We start from the raw sequence: 27,823 nt of genomic DNA, 5'->3' as shown, positions 1-27,823 counted from the left end.
CCAACCAGAAGACAAGTTTATGATAATCACCAGCACAGCACAGTCTCCACACTTCAACCCCATTGAGTTAGTTTGGGATGAACTGGAAAGAAGGGTGAAAGGAAAGCAAACCTACAAGTGCAACACATTTGTGGGAACTTCAGCAACAATGTTGGAAAGATCTTTCTGACCAGTATGTGATTTCCCTTATAGAAAGAATGCCATTTGTGTGTTTGGCTATTGTATCAGCAAAGGTTGGCTAATTTGATTAATGAAAAATCTGAAAAACTAACTTAATGATTCTTTGACTTATTTTTTTTTTTTTTATTTGTCCATGCTTATTGTTCTATGCCTTGATTTCATGATACACTAAGAATTTAAACTGCATTCTTTTCAATAAAAACTGAGGTTTTCTAAAACCTTTGACTGATAGTGTACAACACATCTCCATACAAACAGTGTAGCTCAACGAGCTGTACAAGATGTTAACAAAGTAATTGCATGCAAAGAAAAATTGATAAGAAAAATAATGCTTAAATAGTAAAAAAAAAAATGAATAATGCACTCTTACATAAGACAAATAAAAACTGAAGAGAAATAGAGTCCTTAAAAAAAAAAAAAAAAAAAAGAAATCTCTATTTAAGTTTCTAATTGATGGGTCATTGATAAGGTGAGTAGGCCAAGGAGGACAGAAAAAAAATAAACTCCAGTTAAGCTGGAGAGATAGAAAGAACAGAATCTCCAGGGCAAAACACAACTCTGCACCCACTGGGCATTTTACCCAACATAAATGCCCTTAAGTTGTTCATTGTTTTATTTTAAAGCTTTGTCTTGGAGGATTCAATGCAGTGGGTCTCATGGCAGGCTGGGGTATCTGCTTTCGTTCAAAATGTGTATTCCTTTGAAAAGATTAATTCTTGGTTTGTCTATGTATGAGATAATATAGAAACCTAGACAGTACATAAGTAAATAAATAGGCTGTCTTGTACTGGCAGTTTTATTCATATCAATCGCGTAAAACACAAATTAAATGAACAGCACACAACCTTTTTTTTTTCCCTTCCTGGGGGTCTAATATAACTCCTTTTATAGACACATTTCAGTTATAGTGGTGGTTGTTGCATGTTGCTGTATAAATTTTTAACACCTGGTGATGATCTTTTTGTTTAGCTAATGCTGTGGTTAAGTAAAGAAAGTGATTTGCAGTATTGGTCAAGAAATCAGATATCCTTTTTTTTTTTTTTTGAAATCTCTAAAAGAATATATACTAATTAAAAAATCTATATGGAAATTATTATTTTCATTTTAAAAACAATGATTTGACTTTAATTCCAGTCTGGCCTTCTGGGCTAAAATTGAGATTTTTAAAAGAAATATATGTTTTTGTTTAAAGGAAGAGAATGGCAGAATTATGAAGATAATGTCCAGAAAAAAATGAGCAGTCAAACTATTTTAGCTTGCACTACATGTACATTTCAATACAATATAAATGCAGTTGACAGCTATATTCAGTGCCAACTGTGCACAAATGTAATTACAAAAAATAAGAAATACAAGAAACGTCTCTCTGTAGGAGCCTGTATGTGCAGCAGCAGATGCAAGGGGGGATTGGAGTCCCATTTTCCCATAACTTCCCATAAGCACACATTCACCCATATTAAAGAAATTTTAAAGTTGTATGTTGACCTGACTAAGTGATTTGGATTGAAAAAGGAGAGCAACTGTACAAAAATGATGGGATTATGTAAACTCCAGATAGAAGACCCCTAATTCAAGTCAAGACCTCAGGATTTTCAGTTAGCACTATTGTGTAATGCAGACCATGTTTATTGGGAAGTTAGACAATAGATACAATAAGCTAACTTTGCACTAGCAGAGTTGTTCTAGGCTTTGCTGGTTATTTTAGTTTGCATGGTTCTTTTTTAAATGCTGCAGAAATTTGATGTATTCTTAAATGCGCGTCATTTTTACATTGTGGAGCTTGTTATCTTTAAGTGTACACACTATTTAATACGGGAAGTATGACTGGTTACATTTAAGACAATTCTAAAAATTGTACCTTAAAGCGAATAGCCACTTTGGATGAGTAAATGAATGTTCAGTTCAAGTTGTATTTGTAAAGTAGTACAAAAATGAGAAGGAGTGCTCAAAGAAAAGGCTTTTTTTTCTGAACATGGCAACTTTCCATATACAGTAATCCCTCGCTATATCGCGCTTTGACTTTCGCGGTTTCGCTCTATCGCGGATTTTATATGAAAGCATAACTAAATATATAACGCGGATTTTTCGCTGCTTTGCGGGTTCTGCGGACAATGTGTCTTTTTACTTCCTGTACATGCTTCCTCAGTTGGTTTGCCCAGTTGATTTCATACAAGGGACGCTATTGGCGGATGACTGAGAAGCTAACCAATCAGAGCACGCAGTTAAGTTCCTGCCTGCTGAATGCAGTGTTAACCAGGAAGTCTCGTCTCGCTCATTCAGCATCAACGTGTTTCGCTGTTTAAAGAGTTGTGCTCTTTTGTGTTTATCTTTGTGCATAGTCAAGCCCTTCATTATGGCTCCAAAATTATCTGCTACTGCTTCAGGGGCCGTGCCCAAGTGCAAACGGAAGATGTTAATGATTGCCGAAAAGGTAAACGTTTTGGATTTGTTGAAGGCTATGATTCTTTTTATTTAAAAAGTAGGAAAGGAATATAAGATCTACGGCCGCAGTGTCCTTTTAACCAGGGTGCAAAACGAGTTGTAAGTGGATGTAATAAGGCAGTAGTCTGAATGGAATCTGCTTTAGCGATTTGGATTGAAGACTGCCAGAAGAAGAACAACGGCAGTGCTACACATTCGCCTGAAGTGGCTCCTTTAAGGGCTGTAACGCTCTCCTTTGTTGTGCAGTAAAATAAAACTCATTGTTATCGGACAAGTCATCGTGTCATTGTTGGTGAGTAACCATAATTAATTTTCTACTTACAGTACTTAGTACATGTACGTGCGTTTAGTGTCACTGTACACACGTTTACTGTATACTATTTTTCTTGTATTGTACGTATTTATTGCTGGTGGCATGTCTATCGTAATGGCTGTAACATATGTGCTATCGGAGACACTCAATATCTTTAAAATAATATTTAGGTTTTACTGTATATAAACAGTGTGTTTATATACATAATTTCAATGAATCTTACCTAATATCTAAGAGAATACAAAGGGATTATGCTGTATAACTCTGCGGGGAATATTTATAAACAGTGTGGGAGAGTTTATAAGGGCTTAAAATATATAAAAATAACCATAGAAACATATGGTTTCTACTTCGCGGATTTTCACCTATCGCGGAGGGGTCTGGAACGCAACCCCCGCGATCGAGGAGGGATTACTGTACAGGGTTCTGTGAGACTGGCTGTGCAGTACGTGTGTTGCTGTGTTATGTCATAAGGGTCTGACATTTATTTGTATAGTCACACTTCATGGATTGATTGGGTTTGCCAGTAGTTTAAACAACTTTTTTAACATTTGTAATTTACAGCATGGCCTGCTACTGAAATTGGCTGATTATCCTTTTGGTTCTCATTTATCATGCATAGGTGTAAAATAAAGAGGCCAAGCCCAGTAGTGAGACACTAGTAAGTTATGTAACCCTTTCTGTACTCGAATCTGTGCTGTTGTCACTTGTCTATACATTTCTTTCAGTTGCTGATTAAAGTTCAGCGCACACCAGTGCATTAAGTGTTTCACTCACTGAGCAGTGATAGGAATGGAACTCCGTATAGCCCAAATACTTGTGTTTATTTTCTAAATTGGAAATATTAACCTTGACTATGCAGCAACATGTGCTCAAAATTGCAGAAATGACTTCCAGATGTCAGTCTAATTTGAAGTTCTGTATGACAGCTGTTGTGGCTCTGCTGCAATCTGTCACGATCAGTAATTCTGACATGTTGTAGAAATGTCCTTTTTTATTTTGCTTCTACTTGCATATTCTTCTTAAGAGACCTGAATTAGGGTTGTCAAAAATATTGATTTTTTTTTTTAATACATGTCAATTCTTAAATTTTGAATCCATACAAACACACACTTCTGTAGTATTGATTCTGTCCATTAAAGACAATTCTTTTGACAGCAAGTTCACATCCATAGGCTAACGCAAACAGACACACATATACACACTACACCTTGCATGGCAGATTAGCACCACCTCCCTTAAAAAGAAGGATTTAGTTATCTTACAATTTTTTTTAAATTTTATCCTTAATTTTGCATTTTGTATCTCACCTCCCCATGCGGCATAGAAAGCAGTTCTGAATATCAACATTTTTAAGTGTTGTAACGAAGTTTGGAATTTCAGTATTGTGACAACCCGTCCTAGATTATTAATTTACTTTCTCGGTGTGCTGTACAAAGCAGTGTACTGTAATGAGGTCAAAATTCAATGAATTTACTTGTTTTGGCCTCCCTTAACACAAGTTGGCCATTTGGGGCTCTGTGGCTGTCAAGATATTTGTCTGCCTATGGGATGTATCACTTTTTAACAGATCACTCAATCAAATTTAACACACTTAATTGCAGTCCTGAAATGCCAGAACACAATTTTAACATGGCAAAATCAATTCGTCAGAACTTCCATGTTATTGAATGCGATTGGGAGAGTTCGTAAAAGATCCCTTTTACGAACAGATAAATAGTCTGGAAGATCTGTTTTGTTCATGTCATGTATCTGAACATTTTAGAACACTCTAGACGAGAACAGGCCATTCAGCCCAACAGCTCCCCAGTCCTATCCACTTATTTCCTCCAAGAAAACATCAAGTCGAGTTTTGAAAGTCCCTAACGTCTTACTGTCTACCACACTACTTGGTAGCTTATGCCAAGTATCTATCGTTCTTTGTGTAAAGAAAAACTTCCTAATGTTTGTGCGAAATTTACGCTTAACAAGTTTCCAACTGTGTCCCCGTGTTCTTGATGAACTCATTTTAAAATACAAGTCTCGATCCACTGTACTGATTCCCTTCATAATTTTAAACACTTCAATCATGTCACCTCCTAATCTTCTTTTGCTTAAACTGTAAAGGCTCAGCTCTTTTAATCTTTCCTCATAATTCAATCCCTGAAGCCCTGGAATCAGCCTAGTCGCTCTTCTCTGGACCTTCTCTAGTGCTGCTATGTCCTTTTTGTAGCCTGGAGACCAAAACTGCACACACAACTCAAGATGAGGCCTCACCAGTGTGTTATAAAGGTTGAGCATAACCTCCTTGGACTTGTACTCCACACATCGTGCTATATAACCTAACATTCTGTTAGCCTTCTTAATGGCTTCTGAACACTGTCTGGAAGTTGATAGCGTAGAGTTCACAATGACTCCTAAATCCTTCTTATAAGGTGCACTCTCGATTTTCCCACCGCCCATTGTGTATTCAAACCTAATATTTTTACTTCCTATGTATAATACTTTACATTTACTGACATTAAATTTCATCTGCCACAAGTCTGCCCAAGCCTGTATGCTATCCAAGTCCTTCTGTAATGATATAACGGATTCCAAATTATCTGCTAATCCACCTATCTTGGTATCATCTGCAAACTTAACCAGCTTGTTACTTCTATTCCTATCTAAATCATTTATAAATATTAAAAATAGCAGCGGCCCCAGCACTGACCCCTGCTGGACACCACTCTTAACATCGGCCAGTTCTGATAAGGTTCCTCACACCATCGCCCTCTGCTTCCTGTGTCTGAGCCAATTCTGCACCCATCTAAAAACATCACCCTGAACTCCCACTTCTTTTAACCTGATGCCCAATTTCTCATGTGGCACCTTATCAAATGCTTTCTGAAAAGATAAAGTGTTAAGAATTCATTTCAAATATATTTTAAAGTTTCCAACTGTTTTTGGTTTGCTGTCATATTTTATTTACCGTGGAAAAAGGTTTTGACATCTGTGGTTCTGCTTGTTATGAATGTAATTTGGAGTATGAATGTTTGTAGTACTTGTTTGTAATCCTTGTCACTTTTGATCAGTGGAAACATTCTTCAAGTCACGGTCAAGAAGACCTGAAATGTCAGCTCTGCAGAACCTCCAATTTTAGTGCTTTACAGTTGTGTATATCATGTTTACCTTTGTCAAGTGATCACTGATTTCAGTTTCTTAATTTTAATTGTATATGGTGGAGCATAAAATATGCTTCCAAGAAAGTTGAGTGACTGCCATGATATGTTTTGAGCAATTAGTTAATAAAAAATTACGGTTACAAATGAAGTTTTATTACTTCATACCCAAATGTGAATCATATTTTATTTATTTTTTGCATTATGACAAAAAGTATTAGGGTTTATGGATGTGTTAAGAGAGGACATGCAATTGGTGGGTGTAACAGAGCAATATGCTGAAGACAGGACGACATGGAGGAGATGATCCGCTGTGACAACCCCTAACGGGAGCAGCCAAAAGAAGAAGATGACAAAAAGTATTAGTGTGATAAAGTGTTTATATCTATCTGTTTTAATGTATGTACTAGTTGAGCACACAGACCTCCAATCCTCAAATAAAAGGGGATTGAAAACCAAGTTACAGGGTGTGCAATATAAATTCTAAAGCAAAAGAAATGTATTGGGGGGGGGAAAAAAAGAGCACAGTAAACCAGAGCAAGAAGTAAGGAACACCAGATAGAAAGGTCCATAAGACTTCTTTGTAGACTAGATTAGTAGTTTAAAAACATTCATTCACTTCCCCATAAGAGAAGCATGTTGAAACATGACATTTTTATGTCCTCAAATCTAGAAACTTGCGGAAAAGGCAATGTGTAGTTGTCCATGAGAGAGAAAATGGGCAAATCTTGGAACAGTCCAGCTTTGTTGAAGGTTTGTGTTTAGGTTGATTGAATGGGAAATTGTCTGCATCAAATTTGAAAAGGTATTGTGTAGTGTTCGGTGCAGAGATCCATGCAAGGTCCTCCTGTTTTGGCTGCTCCTGTTAGGAGTTGCCACAGCAGATCATCTTCTTCCATATCTTTCTGTCCTCTGCGTCTTGTTCTGTCACACCCATCACCTGCATGTCCTCTCTCACCACATCCATAAACCTTCTCTTAGGCCTTCCTCTTTTCCACTTCCCTGGCAGCTCTATCCTTTAACATCCTTCTCCCAATATACTCAGCATCTCTCCTCTGCACATGTCCAAACCAACGCAATCTCACCTCTCTGACTTTGTCTCCCAACCGTCCAACTTGAGCTGACCCTCTAATGTCCTCATTTCTAATCCTGTCCATCCTTGTCACACAAGATGCAAATCTTAGCATCTTTAACTCTGCCACCTCCAGCTCTGTCTCCTGCTTTCTGGTCCGTGCCACCATCTCCAGCCCATATAACATAGCTGGTCTCACTACCGACCTGTAGACCTTCCCTTTCACTCTTGCTGATACCCGTCTGTCACAAATCACTCCTGACGCGCTCTTCTCCACCCACTCCACCCTGCCTGCACACTAACAAAAAAAATAAATCTAATGAAAGACCCTGTGACCTCTGCCTTAATCATGTTTTGAAGAAGATTTGGGAAGACACATCTGGTGATGTTGACTATACCTTTATTGCCACTGAGGTTTCTAGAGTTACTATTTGAGGTTGTAGTCCAGACTATGTCAAAAAGTGAATGAATTCAACAGGGAAGTTAAGTTGTTCATCTTCAGAAGTGATTATGACTCTGCTGAAGTGCGTCTTGTCAACACCCACCATAAGGTCGTATATGATGTGTGGTTTTGTGTCAAAACAGTTAAAAAGAATTACGCTGTTTTTGATGCAGTTTATGAAATCAGGGTAGATTTATCTATTCCTTCTAGATATTGAAGGATATGTTTGTTAGGGAATACTATGGACTCAAAATCTAAGGAGCTGTTGATACCGTACAAGAAAGATATCTTTCAGTATATTGCGGTGGTTCCCATAGTATAAGCAATACATTTCCATTTTGGCAACACAGTCTTTTGTCCCTCCTCAACTCTCTCTGGGGAAAATAGTGCCCCGCAGTGCGGACATAGCTAGTGCAACTTGCCCAACCTGATCAAAGCACCGTGATGTCTCTACATTGATGGGTTAAAAGCCAGAAGTCCACATGACCATTATCATTAAGTTCTTCCATGTGAACCCTGAATACTATGAGGACTGATTGTGAGGTCATTGATGTTAGGTAGAATACCTAAAGGGGGCTGGTTGGTCTCGTGGCCTCGGAACCCCTGCAGATTTTATATTTTTTCTCCAGCCGTCTGGAATTTTTTTTGTTTTTTCTGTCCTCCCTGGCCATCGGACCTCAGTTATATTCTATGTTATTTATTGTTCACTAATTCTATTTTCTTATTTATTTTGTTTTTTTTCTCTTTCTTCATCATTTAAAGCACTTTGAGCTACATCATTTGTATGAAACTATGCTATATAAATGAATGTTGTTGCTGTTGTTGTTTTTTATCTCAAATATTGCTGTGGGTTAGTAAAACCAACATTCATAAGTTTGTAGGAGCTGTTTTTGGTCCAGAGAGACATTTAACAGTGTTTGGCAGTCGGTATCAGGGGTTGAGGCATGTCAATGGGCCATGTTACACAGTGACTCTATATTCAGGCCTACCTCTTGCTTTGACCTGTGCTTAAGTATCTTTTTGTTTGTTGTTGGTTAGCAGTGAAACATTTTTCTTTGTGGGATTACTTTGTTTATGCTTTTCTTTTGTGATGAAGGGCATATAGTGTAGTTGTCAGTCCGTAGATAGCGCTGGTTTTCCTGCAGCCATTGATGTGCTATTCCCGAGCAGTGAGTTTCACAGGGATCAGGCGCGATTGTCGCCATCAGGTCATACTGTGGAATGTGCCGTTACCTTTGTTGAAAGCAGAAGGCCTTAAGGACTTGGAAGGGTTAATAAATATCTGATTTGCATGAGCATTGAAAAGGATCAAGTTAGCCTGCCTGTGTAATACAGGTCTCCATTAGCACATGTTGACGTGTTTCTTATGCCTTTTGGTTATGAGGCCTGAACATGTGTCTGAGCAGATGGTATGTGCACCTGTCATGAAAGCAAGCAGTCTCAGATACTCTGCTGAGATTATTGTGAGGGTCTTCAGTTACTGAAGTTAATTTTGTGTCAGACTGTTTCCTTTAGAAACAAAAGTTCCCTTGTTGGAATAAGTTATTATAAACTGTGGTGTTTTAAGTAACCTGAAACTATATAGATATAATGTAAAAGGCGATATCCTTCCCGTAGTGATATGGCGGTACACAAATCACATAAGAGAATTATAACTTAGCTTTCTTTAATGACGATTTACGCAGTATAACAGAAGAAAGGATGCCATAGCAAGACAATATCAAGGTAGGATATTGATCTATAGAGTCTGCCATTTTCATCACTGCGCTGAAAGGATTTTCCGGATGGATAACATCATCCATCCATAGGCTTCAAAGGATTTGGCCGACATCCAAGCCTTTTATATTGGCTGCTCCATGTGCTGGTCCTCTCTGGTCTCCAAACAAGGACAGTAAAGGACTCAACCCCACCTCCAAAAATACAATAATAGCACAATGCCTACACTGCAGTTGTTTATTCTTCAAACTGCTAAAGTAATGGTTTTCTAAATGCAGGCAGACTAGGCCCTGTGTGCCAAACTTAGCATGCACATGTGCATGAATCCTTTAAAAGTGTTTTACAGAGACAGTGACATTAACCTTTAATATTATAGCAAATGTATTATAACAAACCACCCTTTGTCACTGGATCTGTGACAAAACAATCCCAGTGGGTCTTATCTACAAAGCAAAAGGTACTTGATCCCCCTTCACAGTGTAGACATTTCAAGAACATTTCTGGAAATGTGAAGTGTAGTGCCACTATAGCTCCTGTTTCATTTATCTAATATACCAGCATAAATATTAACAATGATAAATTACAGTACATTTGGACAAACAGTTACATTTAACTTGGTAGTGATCATTGTATCTCACCAATGGTGTAGTTGGAAATTTCCTTTTAAGTCTTGCATAGTCAGTGTTGTACCTAAATATTACTGAATCCATGCAGTTGGTATCATAGTCTCAGAATATATTATAATTCTATATAGCATCTTGATGGATTTCACAATTCTTTGGCACTCAATACATTTCAAACTTCAGTATGTTGCTATATGTGTCCCACCCTTTGGTGTCTGATCCCTTTATGAGTTACAATAGTTGTAAAATAACTTGGATGCTATTCTAGATCTATTGCTATGATTATTAATTGTTCTTAACTAGTATTATTGCATAATTTTCTTTCACTATCTTTTATCCTCCCCAACTTCACTATCGGATGTTCTATTCCCTTTCAATTTACAATTCAACATCATTAATCATGTATATCCTCATACCTTTGAGCCCCTCTTGTAACATTTTTAAGTATATTCCTAAACTTTCTATATTTATGCCTTGTACAACCCAGTGGTTTGTTGGCAAAGTCTTTTGCTTGGTGGCTTTGCAGATCCTTGGAACAAACGTATGACTGCTTCAGGACACTAAAGTTTTTGTTATTACTGGAACAGACAATTTAACAGTCCTATTGCCATTAGAGAGCTCATGAGATGCACACATGGTAACTGTCCATTTTTAGTAGAGGAGCACTTTACTCTAGGCTTGAACTGGATACAGCAGTCATTCATGGGAGCCTTCAACAGCTGTCATCTCACTTCAGTGGCACAGACCTGCATCATGACTGTTCAGCTGTAGTTGACATGTCAGCAGTATAATGTGTTGCATGCTGGTGGCTTTGCCCGTCAGTGCTGCATGGGGCTGTACATGTTGTGTCGAAACTTCAAGTCGTGCTCACTGTGGGCTACACATACACAGGGGTCAGTGCTAGGGCCGTTGCTATTTTTAATATATATAAATGATTTAGATAGGAATATAAGTAACAAGCTGGTTAAGTTTGCAGATGATACCAAGATAGGTGGATTAGCAGATAATTTGGAATCTGTTATATCAATACAGAAGGACTTGGATAGCATACAGGCTTGGGCAGATTTGTGGCAGATGAAATTTAATGTCAGTAAATGTAAAGTATTACACATAGGAAGTAAAAATATTAGGTTTGAATACACAATGGGCGGTCGGAAAATCAAGAGTACACCTTATGAGAAGGATTTATGAGTCATAGTGGACTCAAAGCTATCAACTTCCCAACAGTGTTCAGAAGCCATTAAGAAGGCTAACAGACTGTTAGGTTATATAACATGATGTGGTGAGTACAAGTCCAAGGAGGTTCTGCTCAACCTTTATAATGCACTGGTGAGGCCTCATCTTGAGTACTGTGTGCAGTTTTGGTCTTCAGGCTACAAAAAGGACATAGCAGCACAAGAAAAGGTCCAGAGAAGAGCGACTGGGCTGATTCCAGGGCTACAGGGGTTGAATTATGAGGAAAGATTAAAAGAGCTGAGCCTTTACAGTTTAAACAAAAGAAGATTAAGAGGTGACATGATTGAAGTGTTTAAAATTATGAAGGGAATTAGTACAGTGGATCGAGACTTGTATTTTAAAATGAGTTCATCAAGAACACGGGGACACAGTTGGAAACTTGTTAAGGGTAAATTTCGCACAAACATTAGAAAGTTTTTCTTTACACAAAGAACAATAGACACTTGGAATAAGAGACCAAGTAGTGTGGTAGACAGTAAGACATTAGGGACTTTCAAAACTGGACTTGATGTTTTCTAGGAGGAAACCAGTGGATAGGACTGGGGAGCTTTGTTGGGCTGAATGGCCTGTTCTCGTCTAGATTGTTCTAATGCAAAATATAATGGAGGAATCATGTTTATGTTGGATCAGTGGCGTGTTCGGTTGGCCAAACTTGTCACGTCAGGTACGTGTGAAATAGCACACTTGGGGACATAGCCATGCCCTGTGAGGTCTGGTGCACTGTCGCCTCTTTGCCAGCTGTGTGAGGGACCAACTTCTGTCAGACCTGAGGTGTGTATATACAGTCCCCTCCAAAAGTATTGGAATATCAAGGCCAATTAATGTGTTCAGGCCTGTGCACTGAAGACATTTGTCCATGAGGTCAAAAAATGAATATGAGAAGAGAGATCAGAGTGTTAGCATTTATTGCCTAGTGTTTACATCTAGATATGTTAAACAACATAGAACACAACACATTTTTTTAACATACCACCCAGTTTTTCAAGTGAGTAAAAGTATTGAAGCAGAATGTTTTCAACTAAATTAACATCAAAAATACTTAATATTTGGTTGTATATCCCTTGCTCGCAATAACTGCATCAAGCCTACGACCAGATGTCTTGTTTCTTTAGAGGTTATGGTTTTCCAGGCTTTTACTCAGCATCTTTTAGTTGTCTGTTTTACATGGTTTTTTTTTTTTTTTCCTTCAGTCTTCTCTTCTGGAGGTGAAATGCATGTTCATTTTGGTTAAGATCTAGTGATTGACTTGGCCAGTCCAAAACCTTCCATTTTTTCCCCTGATGAAGTCCTTTGTTGAGGTGGCAATGTGTTTTGGATCATTGTCTTGCTTCATAATAAAGTTCTCCCCAATTGTTTTGGGTGCATTTCACAGTTATTGGCAGACAATTTTTCTGTAGACTTCGGAGTTCATTCTGCTACTACCATCATGAGTACCATCATCAATAAAAATGATTGAACCTATTCCTCAAACAGCCATGCAAGCCCAAGCTGCGACACAACCTCCACCATACTGCACAGATAATCTTATATGTTTAGGATTATGATCCCTTTTTTTTACTCCATTCTTTGTTCTTTCCATCATTTTGGTACAGCTTAATCTTTGTCTCCTCAGTCCATAAAACTTTCTTCCAGAACTGTTGTGCCTCATCTCTGTACTTTTTTTTGCAAATGCCAATCTGGCTTTCAGTTTTTTACTGCTGATGAGTGGATTGCATCTTGCAGCATGGTCTCTATGTTGTTGTTCTCCAAGCCTCCTTCAACAGTGGACTATGATATTTCCACTCCTGCTCTTTGGAGATTGTACATGATGTAGAGACTACTGTTTTGGGGTTTTTCTTTACTTCTCTCACCTTTTGTCTGTCATCAGTTGTTGTTTTCCTTGGACAACCGATTTGATGCCTGTTGTTCAGTACACCAGTGGTTTCTGTTTTTTTTTTTTTTTGCAGGACATTTCAAATTGTGGTACTGGGTATGCCTAATGTTTTTAAAATACCTCTGATGGTTTTTCCTGCTTTTCTCCCCTAGCAGCTTCCTGGTCTTCATGTTGGTCTACCCTTCTCAACTACCAATGCAGTCTTCACAGGTCAAAGCCAAAGCTCAGACTGAGAGTAGATATGCAGGGCAACTTAATGATTAAAGAATAAATCTTAAATGGCACACTTGGTTGGTTTTGTACAAAATGAGTTATGCTGTATGTTGTTTAACATATCGAGATGTAAATACCAGGGAATAAAAAGCTGAAACTCTGATCTCGCTTCTCATATTCATTTCTTGATCTCGCACACAAATGCCTTCAGTGCACTGCAAAAACGAATTGGCCTTGCTGTTCCAATACTTATGGAGTGGACTGTTTATACACACCTCAGGTCTGACACAAATTGTTCTCACGCCCGACTGGCACAGACAGGGCAGTGCACCAGACCTCACAGGACATAGCTATGTCCCCAAGTGTGCTATTTCACACATACCGTCCAAATGAATAACTAATGAATTTTAACGTTACTGTCTAATTAGAAATGCAAACATGCAATGAAAAAATAGCCACAGCGTTTTAACCCGTCGTATATCCATAGACTACCATGCAGTTGTTATGTCATGTAGTGATGCAATAGTTAAAACGAAGAAAGATTTATTGTGACTGACAGAGGCATTTCTCAATCACATGGCGCCCAGTAGCTGCAGTGGGTTATGTGTCTGTCTCCACTGTTGCAGCACTCATTACAATGTGCAAATTAATTATTAGGCTTCAGTTACCTTGTGCTATTAAGCTCCTGATTGGATAACATCTTTTACTTTTTTTTTAGTATCTTTTGCTCTCTCCCTGTAATCCTGGCGGCGGTTTAAAATGTTCAGACTGGAGAAATTGTGAGTGGGTGTTTAGGAAGAAGCCTAGGCTAGGGTGTAGTCTTTGCAGCACAGGATTTCACCTCTGTTCACTACACACTTTTTTAATGGGTTGTCCCCAGATGTGTATTCTCATTTGAGAATCCAGTCTTGTCCCATAAGTCTAGACTAAAGCTGATGTCACATGACACAACTTCTAATCAGAGGGGATGTGAAACTTGACAACTGCAGTTACTGATCTCGTTGTCATTGTATGTCAGTTAACACAACCACAAATCACTGGAGATGTCAAATTATGGAACTGCGTGATGATTTTCCAGCACAGTTTCACACTTACAAAGTACCATAAGCTCACACCTTTTTCTAACAGCCAGTAATGTGCTGCCTATCGAAGCCATTGGTTCTGTGAAGGGTTTACAGGTACGACTATTTATTTATTTTTTTTTTTCCACCATTCTGTTGTTGTATGAAAAACTTGAAACATCGGACGGAAGAGTCTCTTTTTGCAAGCTGGATAAAAATATTTGTTCTGTACCTTATTAATTACTAAGTGACTAAACAATATGGTTGACATCCGTATTAATTCCGTGTTTCTATTGAAATTACATGGAATGATATTGCAGAACAATTAGATATTTTGTTGTTTGGTTAGCTTTTCTAGGACTGTTGTATTACTTAAAATTAATGCCTTTCTGTACTCTTCAGACATATTCTGGGTTTACAAGTGATATGCCATCGCTTGTTATTTCAGGATGTAAAGTACATACAAACAGATGGCTACAGGGCTCCAGAAGCTGAACTCCAAAACTCCCTTGCTCAGGTTGGTCTGGAAAGTGATGTCGAGTGTACCTCAGCTGTGGACCTCTGGAGTCTAGGAATCATCCTGCTTGAAATGTTCTCAGGAATAAAGCTGAAAGAAACTGTTCAGTCTCAGGAATGGAAGGTATGCACATCTTTTTAACAATATTTAGTGTTTGGTGTGAGAATTTTGAGAAAATGCAAAATGTTAATTATTCAGTTTACTATGTAAGGCATTTTTGGCTTGATGTTTTATCCATCTGTCATTTTTTGTTCTTGATTCAGTATTCTGATGAACCAGATTATTACAAACAACACAATATTAATCATGCTTTAATAAAATGTATCCATTCTTATATTTGTTGCATGGTTCTCAGTTATAATATAGTGCCTCCATGTTCATAATTCATCATCAAGTTTATCATTATATTAGTGGACATCAGCCCTTTCAATTCCTTTTATTTGAGGACCAGAGGTCTGTTTGTTTCAATAGTTGTCCTTAATTGTATGGATTCTGTTTCCTGTGCTGTGGCACACACGTTCCCTTGGTCAGTATCTGTTCTTGAAGTAAGTGAACTGAGAACATGCTCGTTAATGGAGGTGTAAGATTTGTGTCTTTCATGGTAATATACCAAATAATTGTATTGGCACTCCTCTATTCCCAAGGTTGGTTCATTGGAATAGAACAAACCTCCCATCACATTAGGTCACAGTGTTCATACATGTCCTACCAGTGCTTTGTTTGGCTCATCATGATAAGCCAGACTTGTTATCTGTGCATCAAAGTTCTGTTAGTAAAGAGAAAAAGTATCTAAAAATAACATTGTGTCCTTGGATGAATCCCTTATCAATACTTGAAAATCAGTTTTCAGCACATTTATTTGAAAAAGTAATGCTCCTATCATTAGACAATACACATAACCACACTAAACTTTTAAACACATATTCATACAGTACATGTACTTAATGATTTGGAGTATGAAGCATTACAGTCTACTGTGACTGGTTGAAAGTCCTGCTTGCCTTGTAAGTACTTGCCCAGAGATGAAGTTAGATGATATACTGTGGTTTTTCTTTTCCATTTGTGAATCACTGCATTGTTATCAAAAGCTATAGGATGTTTAAGCATAAGGTTGACCCACTGTATATATCCTCAGTTAATTTTAGTCAGTTAGTCAGTCAGTCAGTCAGTCATTTTCCAACCTGCTATATCCTACCACAGGGTCACGGGGGGGATGTTCTGCTGGAGCCAATCCCAGCCAACACAGGGCGCAAGGCACGAACAAATCCCCGGGCAGGGCGCCAGCCCACCTCAGGGCACACACACCAAGCACACATACTAGGGACAATTTAGGATCTCCAGTGCACCTAACCTGCATGTGTTTGGACTGTGGGAGGAAACTGGAGCACCCAGAGGAAACCAACACAGGCACGGGGAGAACATGCAAACTCCACGCAGAGAGGACCCGGGAAGCAAACCCAGGTCTCCTTACTGTGAGGCAGCAGCGCTACTGTGACGCCCTCAGTTAATTGCATTTTGTGATTTAAAGTACAGTAATATTGCTTTGTTGTCATTTAAGTTTGAAACATTCTTTCTATAAAATTAGTAATAAAGCATGTGGTTTTGCTGATATTCCTGTTAATGAACTTTTTCAGTACATGTTCTGACTCAGGTTATGATAGCTTGCAAGAACAGAACTTTTTCCATATCCCTCGGGAGCTGACTGTATTACATCTATGATAAGCTAAGTATCAGGTTTGTGAAAGAAATCTGTAAGGTTTTGCTCCGAACAGAATTAAAAGGGAGCAATTGCAGATTTTGTATAATTTATAAGTAATATAACTCCCCCACCCGTTAGTCCCTTTACCCTGTCTTTTTCAGTTATTAGAACATTAGAACACTCTAGATGAGAACCGGCCATTCAGCCCAACAAAGCTCCCCAGTCCTATCCACTTATTTCCTCCAAGAAAACATCAAGTCGAGTTTTGAAAGTTGCTAACGTCTTACTGTCTACCACACTATTTGGTCTCCTATTCCAAGTGTCTATCGTTCTTTGTGTAAAGAAAAACTTCCTAATGTTTGTGCGAAATTTACCCTTAACAAGTTTCCAACTGTGTCCCCGTGTTCTTGATGAACTCATTTTAAAATACAAGTCTCGATCCACTGTACTAATTCCCTTAATAATTTTAAACACTTCAATCATGTCACCTCTTAATCTTCTTTTGCTTAAGCTGTAAAGGCTCAGCTCTTTTAATCTTTCCTCATAATTCAACCCCTGTAGTCCTGAATCAGCCTAATTGCTCTTCTCTGGACCTTTTCTTGCGCTGCTATGTCCTTTTTGTAGCCTGGAGACCAAAACTGCACACAGTACTCAAGATGAGGCCTCACCAGTGCATTATAAAGGTTGAGCAGAACCTCCTTGGACTTGTACTCCACAGATCATGCTATATAACCTAACATTCTGTTAGCCTTCTTAATGGCTTCTGAACACTGTCGGGAAGTTGATAGCTTAGAGTCCACTCTAACTCCACTCCTAAATCCTTCTCATAAGGTGTACTCTCGATTTTCCAACCGCCCATTGTGTATTCAAACCTAATATTTTTGCTTCCTATGTGTAATACTTTACATTTACTGACATTAAATTTCATCTGCCACAAATCTGCCCAAGCCTGTATGCTATCCAAGTCCTTCTGTATTGATCTAACGGATTCCAAATTATCTGCTTATCCACCTATCTTGGTATCATCTGCAAATTTAACCAGCTTGTTACTTATATTCCTATCTAAATCATTTATATATATATATTAAAAATAGCAGCGGCCCTAGCACTGACCCCTGTGGAACACCACTCTTAACATCGGCCAGTTCTGATGAGGTTCCTTGCACCATCACCCTCTGCTTCCTGTGTCTGATCCAATTCTGCACCCATCTAAAAACATCACCCTGAACTCCCACTTCTTTTAATTTGATGCCCATCCTCTCATGTGGCACCTTATCAAATGCTTTCTGAAAGTTCAGATAAATAATCTCATGTGCTCCACTTTGATCGTATGCTTTTGTTGCAACCTCATAGAATTCCAACATGTTAGTAAAACATGACCTCCCTCTTCTGACACCATGCTGACTGTTCCTAATAACTCCTGTCGTTGCCATGTGTTCCTCAATCTTATCCTTAATAATTCCTTCCATTAATTTTCCTGTGATGCATGTTAAGCTTACTGGCCTATAATTGCTTGGATCTGCACTGTCACCCTTTTTATATAATGGGATGATATTTGCCATTTTCCAGTCCTTCGGAATCTCTCCAGTGCATAGCGACGTCCTAAAAATATGTGTCAAGGGTTTATATATGTACTCACTAGCCTCCTTAAGAACACGAGGATAAATATTATCTGGGCCTGGTGATTTGTTTGATTTCATCTTATTTAATCTGAGCAGCACCTTTCCCTCTACAATTTCCAAATCCCTCAGTACCTCCTTAGTAGTCCCTGTTACTGCTCTGAGGTCATCCACTTGTTCACTTGTAAACACCTCAGAAAAATGTAAGTTTAGGGCATCTGCAATTTCATTGTCTGTATCTTTTAATTCCCCTTTACTATTCCTGATGAACTTGACCTCCTCCTTAACTGTTCTTTTACTACTAAAATACTGAAAGAATCTATTGGGGTCTTCTTTCGCCTTATCTGCTATTCCTCTCCAACTGTCTTTTAGCCTCTCTGATATCCTTCTTAGTTATGTGTGATTTATGACTATATCTTACTGGAGACATTACTGCAAATGTCTCCAGTTTAAATCCAAAGGGTTTTTGTGTTTTTCGCATTTTCTGCCCTGATTATGATCGAGCATATAGTACTGCACATGTGAGATTTTTAAAACTGCTGAAGTACCAAATATATCTTCAGATACATCTTTTGGCCTGCAGATTGTGTTTTGATCTCCAGCTTAACTGTTTTTTGTTTTTTTCTGTCTCTCTGTTATTCTGGCTATTTGACCTTTATCATTGTACTCCTCTGTAGAGACCTACAATATGTTATTATATATAAGGATCTTACTTTTCAACTAGTTTTATGTCTATGTTATATAAGCTTATGGATTTATCTAATTGAATAAATGAATGAATTATTGTTTGTTACCTATTCATTGCTATTCTTTAATTTTGATCTTCTTGTAAGTTTTGCTTTGGCATCTTGTAAGGCATTTTTAGCTGCTGTCTTTGTATGAAAATGTGCTACAGAAATACTGTTGTTGCTACTGTTCAAATTCAAGGTTGACAGTGCAGCATTTATATTTTATATGAATGTTTATTTTTTTTATCATTGCAGTTTTTACTTGTGCATATTGTTAATGTTTTACAGTGAGTGTAATTGAAAAAGTGTAAGTCTACTTTAAATGTATTAAGTCCTGTTATTTTGCTTCTGTTTGCTTCCGATGGTCCAGTTTTCATACACACCATAAGCAGGTGCGGGTTCAGTCGATTTACAATTCTGTCACAGGGCACACTTGCACACAACCCACCTTCACTTACACCGGGATAATTTTGAGTTCTAATTTAACCTTGCATGATTATCTTTCAAATGAAAAAATAAAATCAGTTTCCAGAGGTCTCTACACTTACCATTATTGACAAATGCTTTATATTCCATTAAATGTGTAGCTCGAACTTTGCATTCTCACAGCTGCCAACTTTTGGCATATTTTTGCTTAATGAGATGACCATATTCAGTTACAGTTTCAGCATTTGACATGATCAGTGCATTTCTTTGTCTTTCATATTGTGAACTTGTTAAAGTTCTATAAATCACAACCTGAACTTTTTTCTTTACAAGGGTAAAAGTAACTACAGCAACCTCAATTTGCTTGTGGATGAATTCAAGACTCACTGACCTTGTAGCATGTAAAAAGTAATGAGGACAGTGAACGAAGATGACGAGCAGCGCTCATACATGTGGGCATATTGTTTCAAGGTTGAAAACAATATAGTTTACTTTTATTTTCTGTATTAGTCAATCTTGTGAATAGTGCCATAAATGATGAAAAATGATCCCTGTTTTTTTCCAGAATGGATGGTCCTAGTTTGAATGTTTCTTGCATAATATTTTTTTCAAAATAGATTTTAGATAATGTTTAAGTATTATTATTAATGTGGTTTTATATATGCATTCTTAAAAATATAATAAAGTTATTTAGACATCCAGCGTTAGTTGTCTTTTTGTAACCATGTATTTCTAATGTTTAGGTCAATAGTTCTGCCATTATTGATCACATCTTTGTTAGTAAGATTGTGGTTGGTTCTGCTATCCCAGTCTATCATCTCAGAGACCTTATAAAAAGGTAATATATATATATATTTTTTTTTTCATTAATTTAAGTTTTAGCAATAAAAATAAGAATATAGGTAATATACAGGGTGTCCATAAAGTCCATGTGCAATTTAAAATATTTGTAACTTTTTAAGTATATGTAATAGAGAGAATTCATAAAAAGGATTAGAAGTTTTATTTTTGCCATATTTGGGGAACTGAAAATCCACATGAGTCTGTTGAACATGAAAGAGATTCTCCCAAAGTTAATGTGTGGTGTCAGTCAGTCAGTCAATTACCAACCCGCTACATCCTAACACATGGTCACGGGGGTCTGCTGGAGCCAATCCCAGCCAGCACAGGGCGCAAGGCAGGAACAAATCCCAGGCAGGGCGCCAGCCCACCGCAGGGCACACGCTCACACAGACACCCACACACCGAGCACACACTGGGAACAATTTAGAATCGTTAATGTACCTAACCTGCATATTTTTGGACTGTTGGAGGAAATCCATGCAGGGAGAACCGGGAAGCGAACCCGGGTCTCTTTACTGCAAGGCCACTGTGCTGCCCAACGTGTACTGTGTGTTGGGAAAAAAATCAAGTCATAGGGCCATTCTTTTTTGAAAGGTGTGTTGTTAAAGTTGTTAATGACGATAGCTATTAGGAAATGCTGCAAAATTACTTTATTCATCCATCCATCCTCTTTCGCTTATCCGGGGTCGGGTCGCGGGGGTAGCAGCTTAAGCAGAGAAGCCCAGACTTCCCTCTCCCCGGCCACTTCTTCCAGCTCTTCCGGGAGAATCCCAAGGCGTTCCCAGGCCAGCCGGAAGACATAGTCCCTCCAGCGTGTCCTGGGTCTTCCCCGGGACCTCCTCCCGGTTGGACGTGCCCGGAACACCTCACCAGGGAGGCGTCCAGGGGGCATCCTGACCAGATGCCCAAGCCACCTCATCTGACTCCTCTCGATGTGGAGGAGCAGCGGCTCTACTCTGAGCCCCTCCCAGATGACTGAGCTTCTCACCCCATCTTTATGGGAAAGCCCAGACACCCTGTGGAGGAAACTCATTTCAGCCGCTTGTATTCGCGATCTCGTTCTTTCGGTCACTACCCATAGCTCATGACCATAGGTGAGGGTAGGAATGTAGATCGACGGTAAATTGAGAGATTTTCCTTACGGCTCAGCTCCTTTTTCACCACGACAGACCGATGCAGAGCCCGCATCACTGCGGATGCCGCACCAATCCACCTGTTGATCTCACGCTCCATTTTTCCCTCACTCGTGGACAAGACCCCGAGATACTTGAACTCCTCCACTTGGGGCAGGATCTCACCCTGAGAGGGCACTCCACCCTTTTCTAGCTGAGGACCATGGTCTCGGATTTGGAGATGCTAATTCCCATCCCAACCACTTTACACTCCGCTGCAAACCGCTCAGTGGGGAGCTGAAGATCACGGCCTGATGAAGCAAAAAGGACAACATTCTCTGCAAAAGGCTGTGACCCAATCCTGAGTCCACCAAACCTGACCCCTTCAACACCCTGGCTGCGCCTAGAAATTCTGTCCATAAAAGTTATGAACAGAATCGGTGACAAAGGGCAGCCATGGCGGAGTCCAACTCTCACTGGAAACGGGCTCGACTTACTGCCGGCAATGCGGACCAAGCTCTGACACCGGTTGTACAGAGACCGAACAGCTCTTATCAGGGGTCCGGTACCCCATACTCCCGGAGCACCCCACAGGATTCCCCGAGGGACACGGTCGAACGCCTTTTCCAAGTCCACAAAACACATGTAGACTAGTTGGGCAAACTCCCATGCACCCTCCAGGGTTCTACTAAGGGTGTAGAGCTTGTCCACTGTTCCGTGACAAGGACGAAAACCGCACTGTTCCTCCTGAATCCGAGGTTCGACTGTCCGATGGACTCTCCTCTCCAGAACCCCCGAATAGACCTTTCCAGGGAGGCTGAGGAGTGTGATCCCTCTGTAGTTGTAACACACCCTCCGGTTCCCCCTTTTTTTTTTTTACTTTATTCCTCAACTTTAACAATTAGGACTGATAGAGAATACAGTGTTTCAACAAGATGGTACTCCTTGTCACTTTGCATGTCAGACAGTTTCTACATGAGAAATTCCCTAACAGATGGATTGGATAAGGTGGACCATTTTCTTGGCCTCCACGTTCACCAGATTTGACTCTTTGAATTTTGAATATTTGAATTTCTTTTTTTGGGGACATGTGAAAACTAATGATTATTCAGCCAAACCTTGATCTTTAGAAGACTTGCAAACGAGGATAACTGATGTGATTGCTGCTATTACTGAAAATCAGCTTGAAAATGTTTTTCTGAGAACTACAGAATAATATTACCCTTTGTATTAGTAATGATGATGGACATGTTGAAATTAACAAGAACAATAAAAAATGCAAGTGTTTCTTGTTTCTAATCCTTTTTACAGATTCTTTCTATCAAGTATACTTGCAAAGTTACAACTATTTTAAATTGCACACAGACTTTATAGACACCCTTATTTCAAATGTGAACATTTTTATAAAACTGTGAAAAGACTATTCTTTGTTTCTCCATTCTGCCTGAAAACAGGAGGTTACATTTTGTTCTTAGCATTCACTCTATAGTACAGTGATACCTTGAGATACGAATTTAATTCGTTCCGTGACCGAGCTCATAAGTCAAAATGCTTGTATCTCAAATCAATTTTCCCCATTCAAATTAATTGAAATGAGATTAATTCGTGCCAGCCTCCAAAAAACCACCCCAATTTTTTGTTAAATGTTTTCAACATAAGAAAAATGTATTTATAATGAACAAATATTGTATACAAACAAAATAAACATACATAAAAGAGAATCTAAAGAAATAGATGTTGGCAAAGCCGATTAGCGTATTGTAATGGTTTTTTTCTTTCACTTCACTTTTGCTTAATTTAATTTTCTTCTTCACTAGTTTTTTTTTTTTTTTTGCCACGCTTTCACAGGGCATTTCAATAGAAAGCTGTCCAAGGAGCTTTGTTTAGTCCCCCCCTTTAGAATGTTTCTGAAATGAGTTAGGCAAGTGTCATTAAATAGCGCCACTGCACGACCAGTTGCAACTTTTTCAGGGTGTTTCTTTTCACTAAAGTCAAGTGTTAGTCAAGTGTCATTAAACAGTGCGGCTGCACGGTCAGTTGTACCTTTTTCAAGGTGTTTCTTTTCTTTAAAGTTCGAAACTTTTTCCCACATTGAAAACACTTCCTTTATCTCACTTTAAGAGATAACCTCCTCCACGGTACCGATCTCCTGCAGAACCTACATATGTTGCTGCGTCTGTAGTTCCGTCAACTGCTCTGTTGTCAGTTCCTCGGAATGTGTGGCGACAAGCTCTTTGATGGCTCGTATTTTGAATTTTGGCTCGTAACTCAAGGCAAAAAATCGACTTAGTGATGGCTCGTATCTCAAAAAACACGTACGTTGGGGCACTCGTGTCTCAAGGTACCACTGTACAGTATATTGAACATGGAACATAACATATCAAACCTATCATTTTTGGGTGTATTTCATTTACAAACAAGTCAATCTATTCATAGAAGTAGTGTTTTGCATATTAAATTAATTGGTAAACTATGCCGAATATCCTTCTGGTACAGTGCATCCGGAAAGTATTCACAGCGCCTCACTTTTTCCACATTTTGTTATGTTACAGCCTTATTCCAAAATGGATTAAATTCATTTTTTTCCTCAGAATTCTACACACAACACCCCCTAATGACAACGTGAACAAAGTTTACTTGAGGTTTTTGCAAATTTATTGGAAAAAGTGATGCACTGTGAATACTTTCCGGATGCACTGTATATATAGAGTGCTGCACTCAAAAGAAATTCTCCTTCTATAGCAGGACATTCAACATGTATATTGTGTCATACTTGTTTCTTGATCTTCGCAATGCACCACTCTTATTCCAGTAACACTCCTAACTTTTATGGACTTAAAGGATATGTCTGGTATTTTTCAATTTGAAGTTATTTCTTCACCAACATAGTATATATGCATTTGCCATGTGAAATTGTGTTCTAAAGTTAATTATTTTCTATAAATTAATAAATAAAATAAATGTGAATTTCCCCTTGGGATTAATTAAATCTATCTATCGATCTATCGCCTGCTCTGCTGCTTTACAATAGAGGGTATAGGGCATGGAGGAAAAGCTTAAAAACATCCTAAGCCAAGGCAGTTGTGTGACAACAAAATAGATCTGGAAATACTAATTTTATCGCATATTTCTGGTGCTGTTTTTCACATGGAAATTAGGGAGTGGATTATTATTTTTCAGCAGAAGGGTCTTGCATCTTCTGTTCTCAGTTCATAAGGATAATTAGCTCTGCATGCTATGATATAGAAAGTGAATTTTGCATTCCTTCCTTTTAGAATTTATGTGTTATAGACTGGATTCCTTAATTACCTTGGTGATAGTTAAAACAGTGTTTGAAGTGTGGTGATCTGTCAGGAATGCTGTTCTGATCCATCTAAAATTTTTATTTAAGTTTTCTGTCATCCCATCCTTTTATTTTCAAACCTCTGATGGAACACCAAGTCCTGCACCTTGCAGTTTTAAGATTAGCATTACCTTTATCTATTGTGTGCCAAATCCACAGAGAATATGTAAGAAAATAACTACCTTTAACTAACTAACTGATGTATTCTCGAATTGGCATAGAATCCTGCGAAGTTCAGAATTAATGGTGGGGGGGTTGTACACATCTACTTCAAACACTGATTAACTGTGCACTGAAATACAGAAGTTCAAAATAAAGGAGTGATATATAATTTTTAAAAGAACTCTGTTACAAAAGTAAGCCATGAAAGAAGAATCGCATTGTTTTTTAAACAGCACATGCAAATCAGAAAGAGAACTGCTAATTAATTTTTTCTATAGCTGCTTTTGTTTTCTCTAAAGAGAAGTAGTAATTTAGCAAATAACACTGTTTTGAAGTTTATCATTTAACAAGATGTTGAGAGCACAAAACGTTTTAATGTAATCTTCTAAGTCCTTGAATTTTGAAGTGAAATTGTTGGCCAGTTAACTTTAAAATAACCCTTTTTTTATTTTATTTTAATATAAAGCATGCTTCAGAGTCATCGAGCACAAAGAATTACTGCTGAAAATGCCTTGTGTAGTCCATTTTTTAGCATTCCTTTTGGTAAGTACATTGAATATCAATGTTCTTTGTTTAATGCTCTGTTTCTGTAAGATGCTTTTCTTTGGAATGTTGAAAGATTGTGGTTTATGAAGTAAACACATGCAGACACTATGAGATAGATGTACAATTTCCACATGCAGTGCTGGTCACTATTCTGTTCAGTCTGGTTTAGTTTTGTATAATGCTGTACACCAGGGGTGTCAAACTCCAGGCCTGGACGGCCGTAGTGGCTGCAGGTTTTCATTCTAACTCTTTTCCTACTCTGTGATAAGTAAGTTTTCACTGCTAATTAACTTCTTTTCCCTTCATTTTAATAGCCCTGTTTTTAAGGATTCAGTTCTCTGAATTTATTCTTTTCTTCATTAAATGAGCCAAACAGAAATGAGACGTGAAAGTAGCCAACCGATGACCAGCTAAACTGGGATTTCAAACTCCAACCAACTAAAATGTGGTACCAGACAAGGATGCCCCTTGTCACCACTGCTATTTGCAATTGCCATTGAAACACTGGCAGTTCAATATCGAAATGCTTATGAGATAAAGGGGATTATCAGAGAACTGAAAATGTCTCTATATGCAGATGATATGGTACTGTATATATCAGACCCACAAAATACTGTGCCTGCAATCTTAACAACACTTACAGAATTTCAAAGGATCTCTCAGAATTAATTTGAATAAAAGTGTACTCCTTCCAGTGAATTCTCAAGCATACAATAATAGATTGGACAACTTCCCTTTTATCATTGCAGATCAGTTTAAATACCTATGGGTAAGTATCACAGGTAAACAAAAAGCTCTTTATCAGCAAAAGTTCGCCGTCTGTGTGGAAAAAATTAAGCAAGACTTGCATCATCGCATTCTAGTTGGAAGAATTAACTTTGTTAAGATGAATATCCTTCCTAAGCTTCTCTTTTTATTTCAAAACATTCCAGTGTCCAAAATCATTTTTTAAGCAAATAGATTCAACCATAACCTCATTTATTTGGAACTCAGAACATCCATGCATCCAAAGAGCGACCTGCCTAACTTTCATTTGTATTACTGGGCAGCAAACATACAAGTTATAAAAACCTGGACACAAATAGATGAACATACACGGGCTTGGTCCGCAATAGAAATAAAATCCTGCAGTACTACTTTATATTCTCTGCTTTGTGCCCCAACAAATGTAAGTTATCACCAATATACTAATAACCCACTTGTGCTTCACTCACTCAGAATATGGAACCAATGTAGTATTAAAAAATGCTTTAGTTGCCTCACATTTTTATGCAATCTTTTTGTTCAACCCACTGAATTAAAGCTGAAAGTCTGCACTTCAACTGCATCTGAGTTGTTTCATTTAAAATTCATTATGGTAATGTAGAGAAAAGCCAAGCAAAATGACACCTTTTATTGGCTAACTAAAAAGATTACAATATGCAAGCTTTCGAGGCAACTCAGGCCCCTTCAGGCAAGATGTAATCTGCCTGAAGAAGGGGCCTGAGTTGCCTCGAAAGCTTGCATATTGTAATCTTTTTAGTTGCCAATAAAAGGTGTCATTTTGCTTTGCTTTTCTCTACATTCGTAATGGCTAACACGGTACAACAACCTAGTATTATGGTAATGTACAGAACCAAAATTAGATAAAAGTTGTCTCTGTCCAAATATTTATGGACCTAACTGTAGACAACATCTTTGCATCCTATAAACAATTATGTGAATTTCCCCTTGGGATTAATACAGTATCCATCTATCTACATTCCAAATTTAACTTTCCAGCAACATATTTCTTTCACTATCTTCAAATTAGAAACTTTGTTAAACAGAACCTGCCCGAACCTGCAAAGCATACAATTATTCAACTCAAATTGTATATCGAGCACATCTGTCTCGCTTAAAACTATCCAAAATGTTTCCAGGGCAAGATCGAACCTGCGGACACTGCAGTCAAGTCCCAGCCTCACTGGGTCCCATGTTTTGGGCCTGCACCAAATTAACATCATTCTGGACAAAAATTGTAAGTGCCTTTCAGACAGCCTTGGTGTCACAATCCCTCTTAACCCGTTAACAGCTGTGTTTGGTGTTCTTCCAGATGGGCTTAAAGCAGAGAAGGACAAACAAACTGTGATTGCCTTCACTACACTATTGGCACGCAGACTTATTTAGCTAAACTGGAAGAATCCTAACTCTCCTCTTTTAAGTCAGTGGGTAACTGATGTTTTATATTATTTGAAATTGGAAAAAATCTAATTCTCAGTTAGAGGATCTGAACAGAACTTTTTCAAAACCTGACAGGATCTAATCAATAATATTTAGAATAAGCTGTTAAAGCACGGAGGAAGTAATTCTCTTCCCATTTCTTTTACTACTTCATTCATCTTTATTCACCTGTTAAACTCATCAATTTATGTATTTTTACAAGCTTTAAATTTTACTCCATTGGCCATGCACTCTTTCTCAGGATGGGGGTTGATTTGTTTTCAATCCTATTTTTTGTAAAAATTGGTCTATTTGTATGCAATGATTACAGTAAAA

The 27,823-nt window shown here is 38.2% G+C and overlaps 1 protein-coding gene across 1 annotated transcript in view; it reads left to right on the top strand.

Moving 5' to 3' along the window:
• Positions 1-27,823, top strand: part of uhmk1 (U2AF homology motif (UHM) kinase 1) — a 53,477-nt gene that overhangs the window by 9,772 nt on the left and 15,882 nt on the right. The window contains exons 3-5 of the mRNA XM_039735423.1: positions 14,760-14,951; positions 20,044-20,138; positions 25,227-25,303. Of these exons, the coding sequence (XP_039591357.1) occupies positions 14,760-14,951; positions 20,044-20,138; positions 25,227-25,303 (364 nt within the window). The remainder of the gene's footprint in view (positions 1-14,759; positions 14,952-20,043; positions 20,139-25,226; positions 25,304-27,823) is intronic.

The sequence above is a fragment of the Polypterus senegalus genome, chromosome 14, assembly GCF_016835505.1.
Source record: "Polypterus senegalus isolate Bchr_013 chromosome 14, ASM1683550v1, whole genome shotgun sequence".
NCBI lineage: Eukaryota > Metazoa > Chordata > Cladistia > Polypteriformes > Polypteridae > Polypterus > Polypterus senegalus.
Note: the sequence above shows the minus strand (reverse complement) of the source record. Positions and strands in the feature narration are given on the sequence as shown.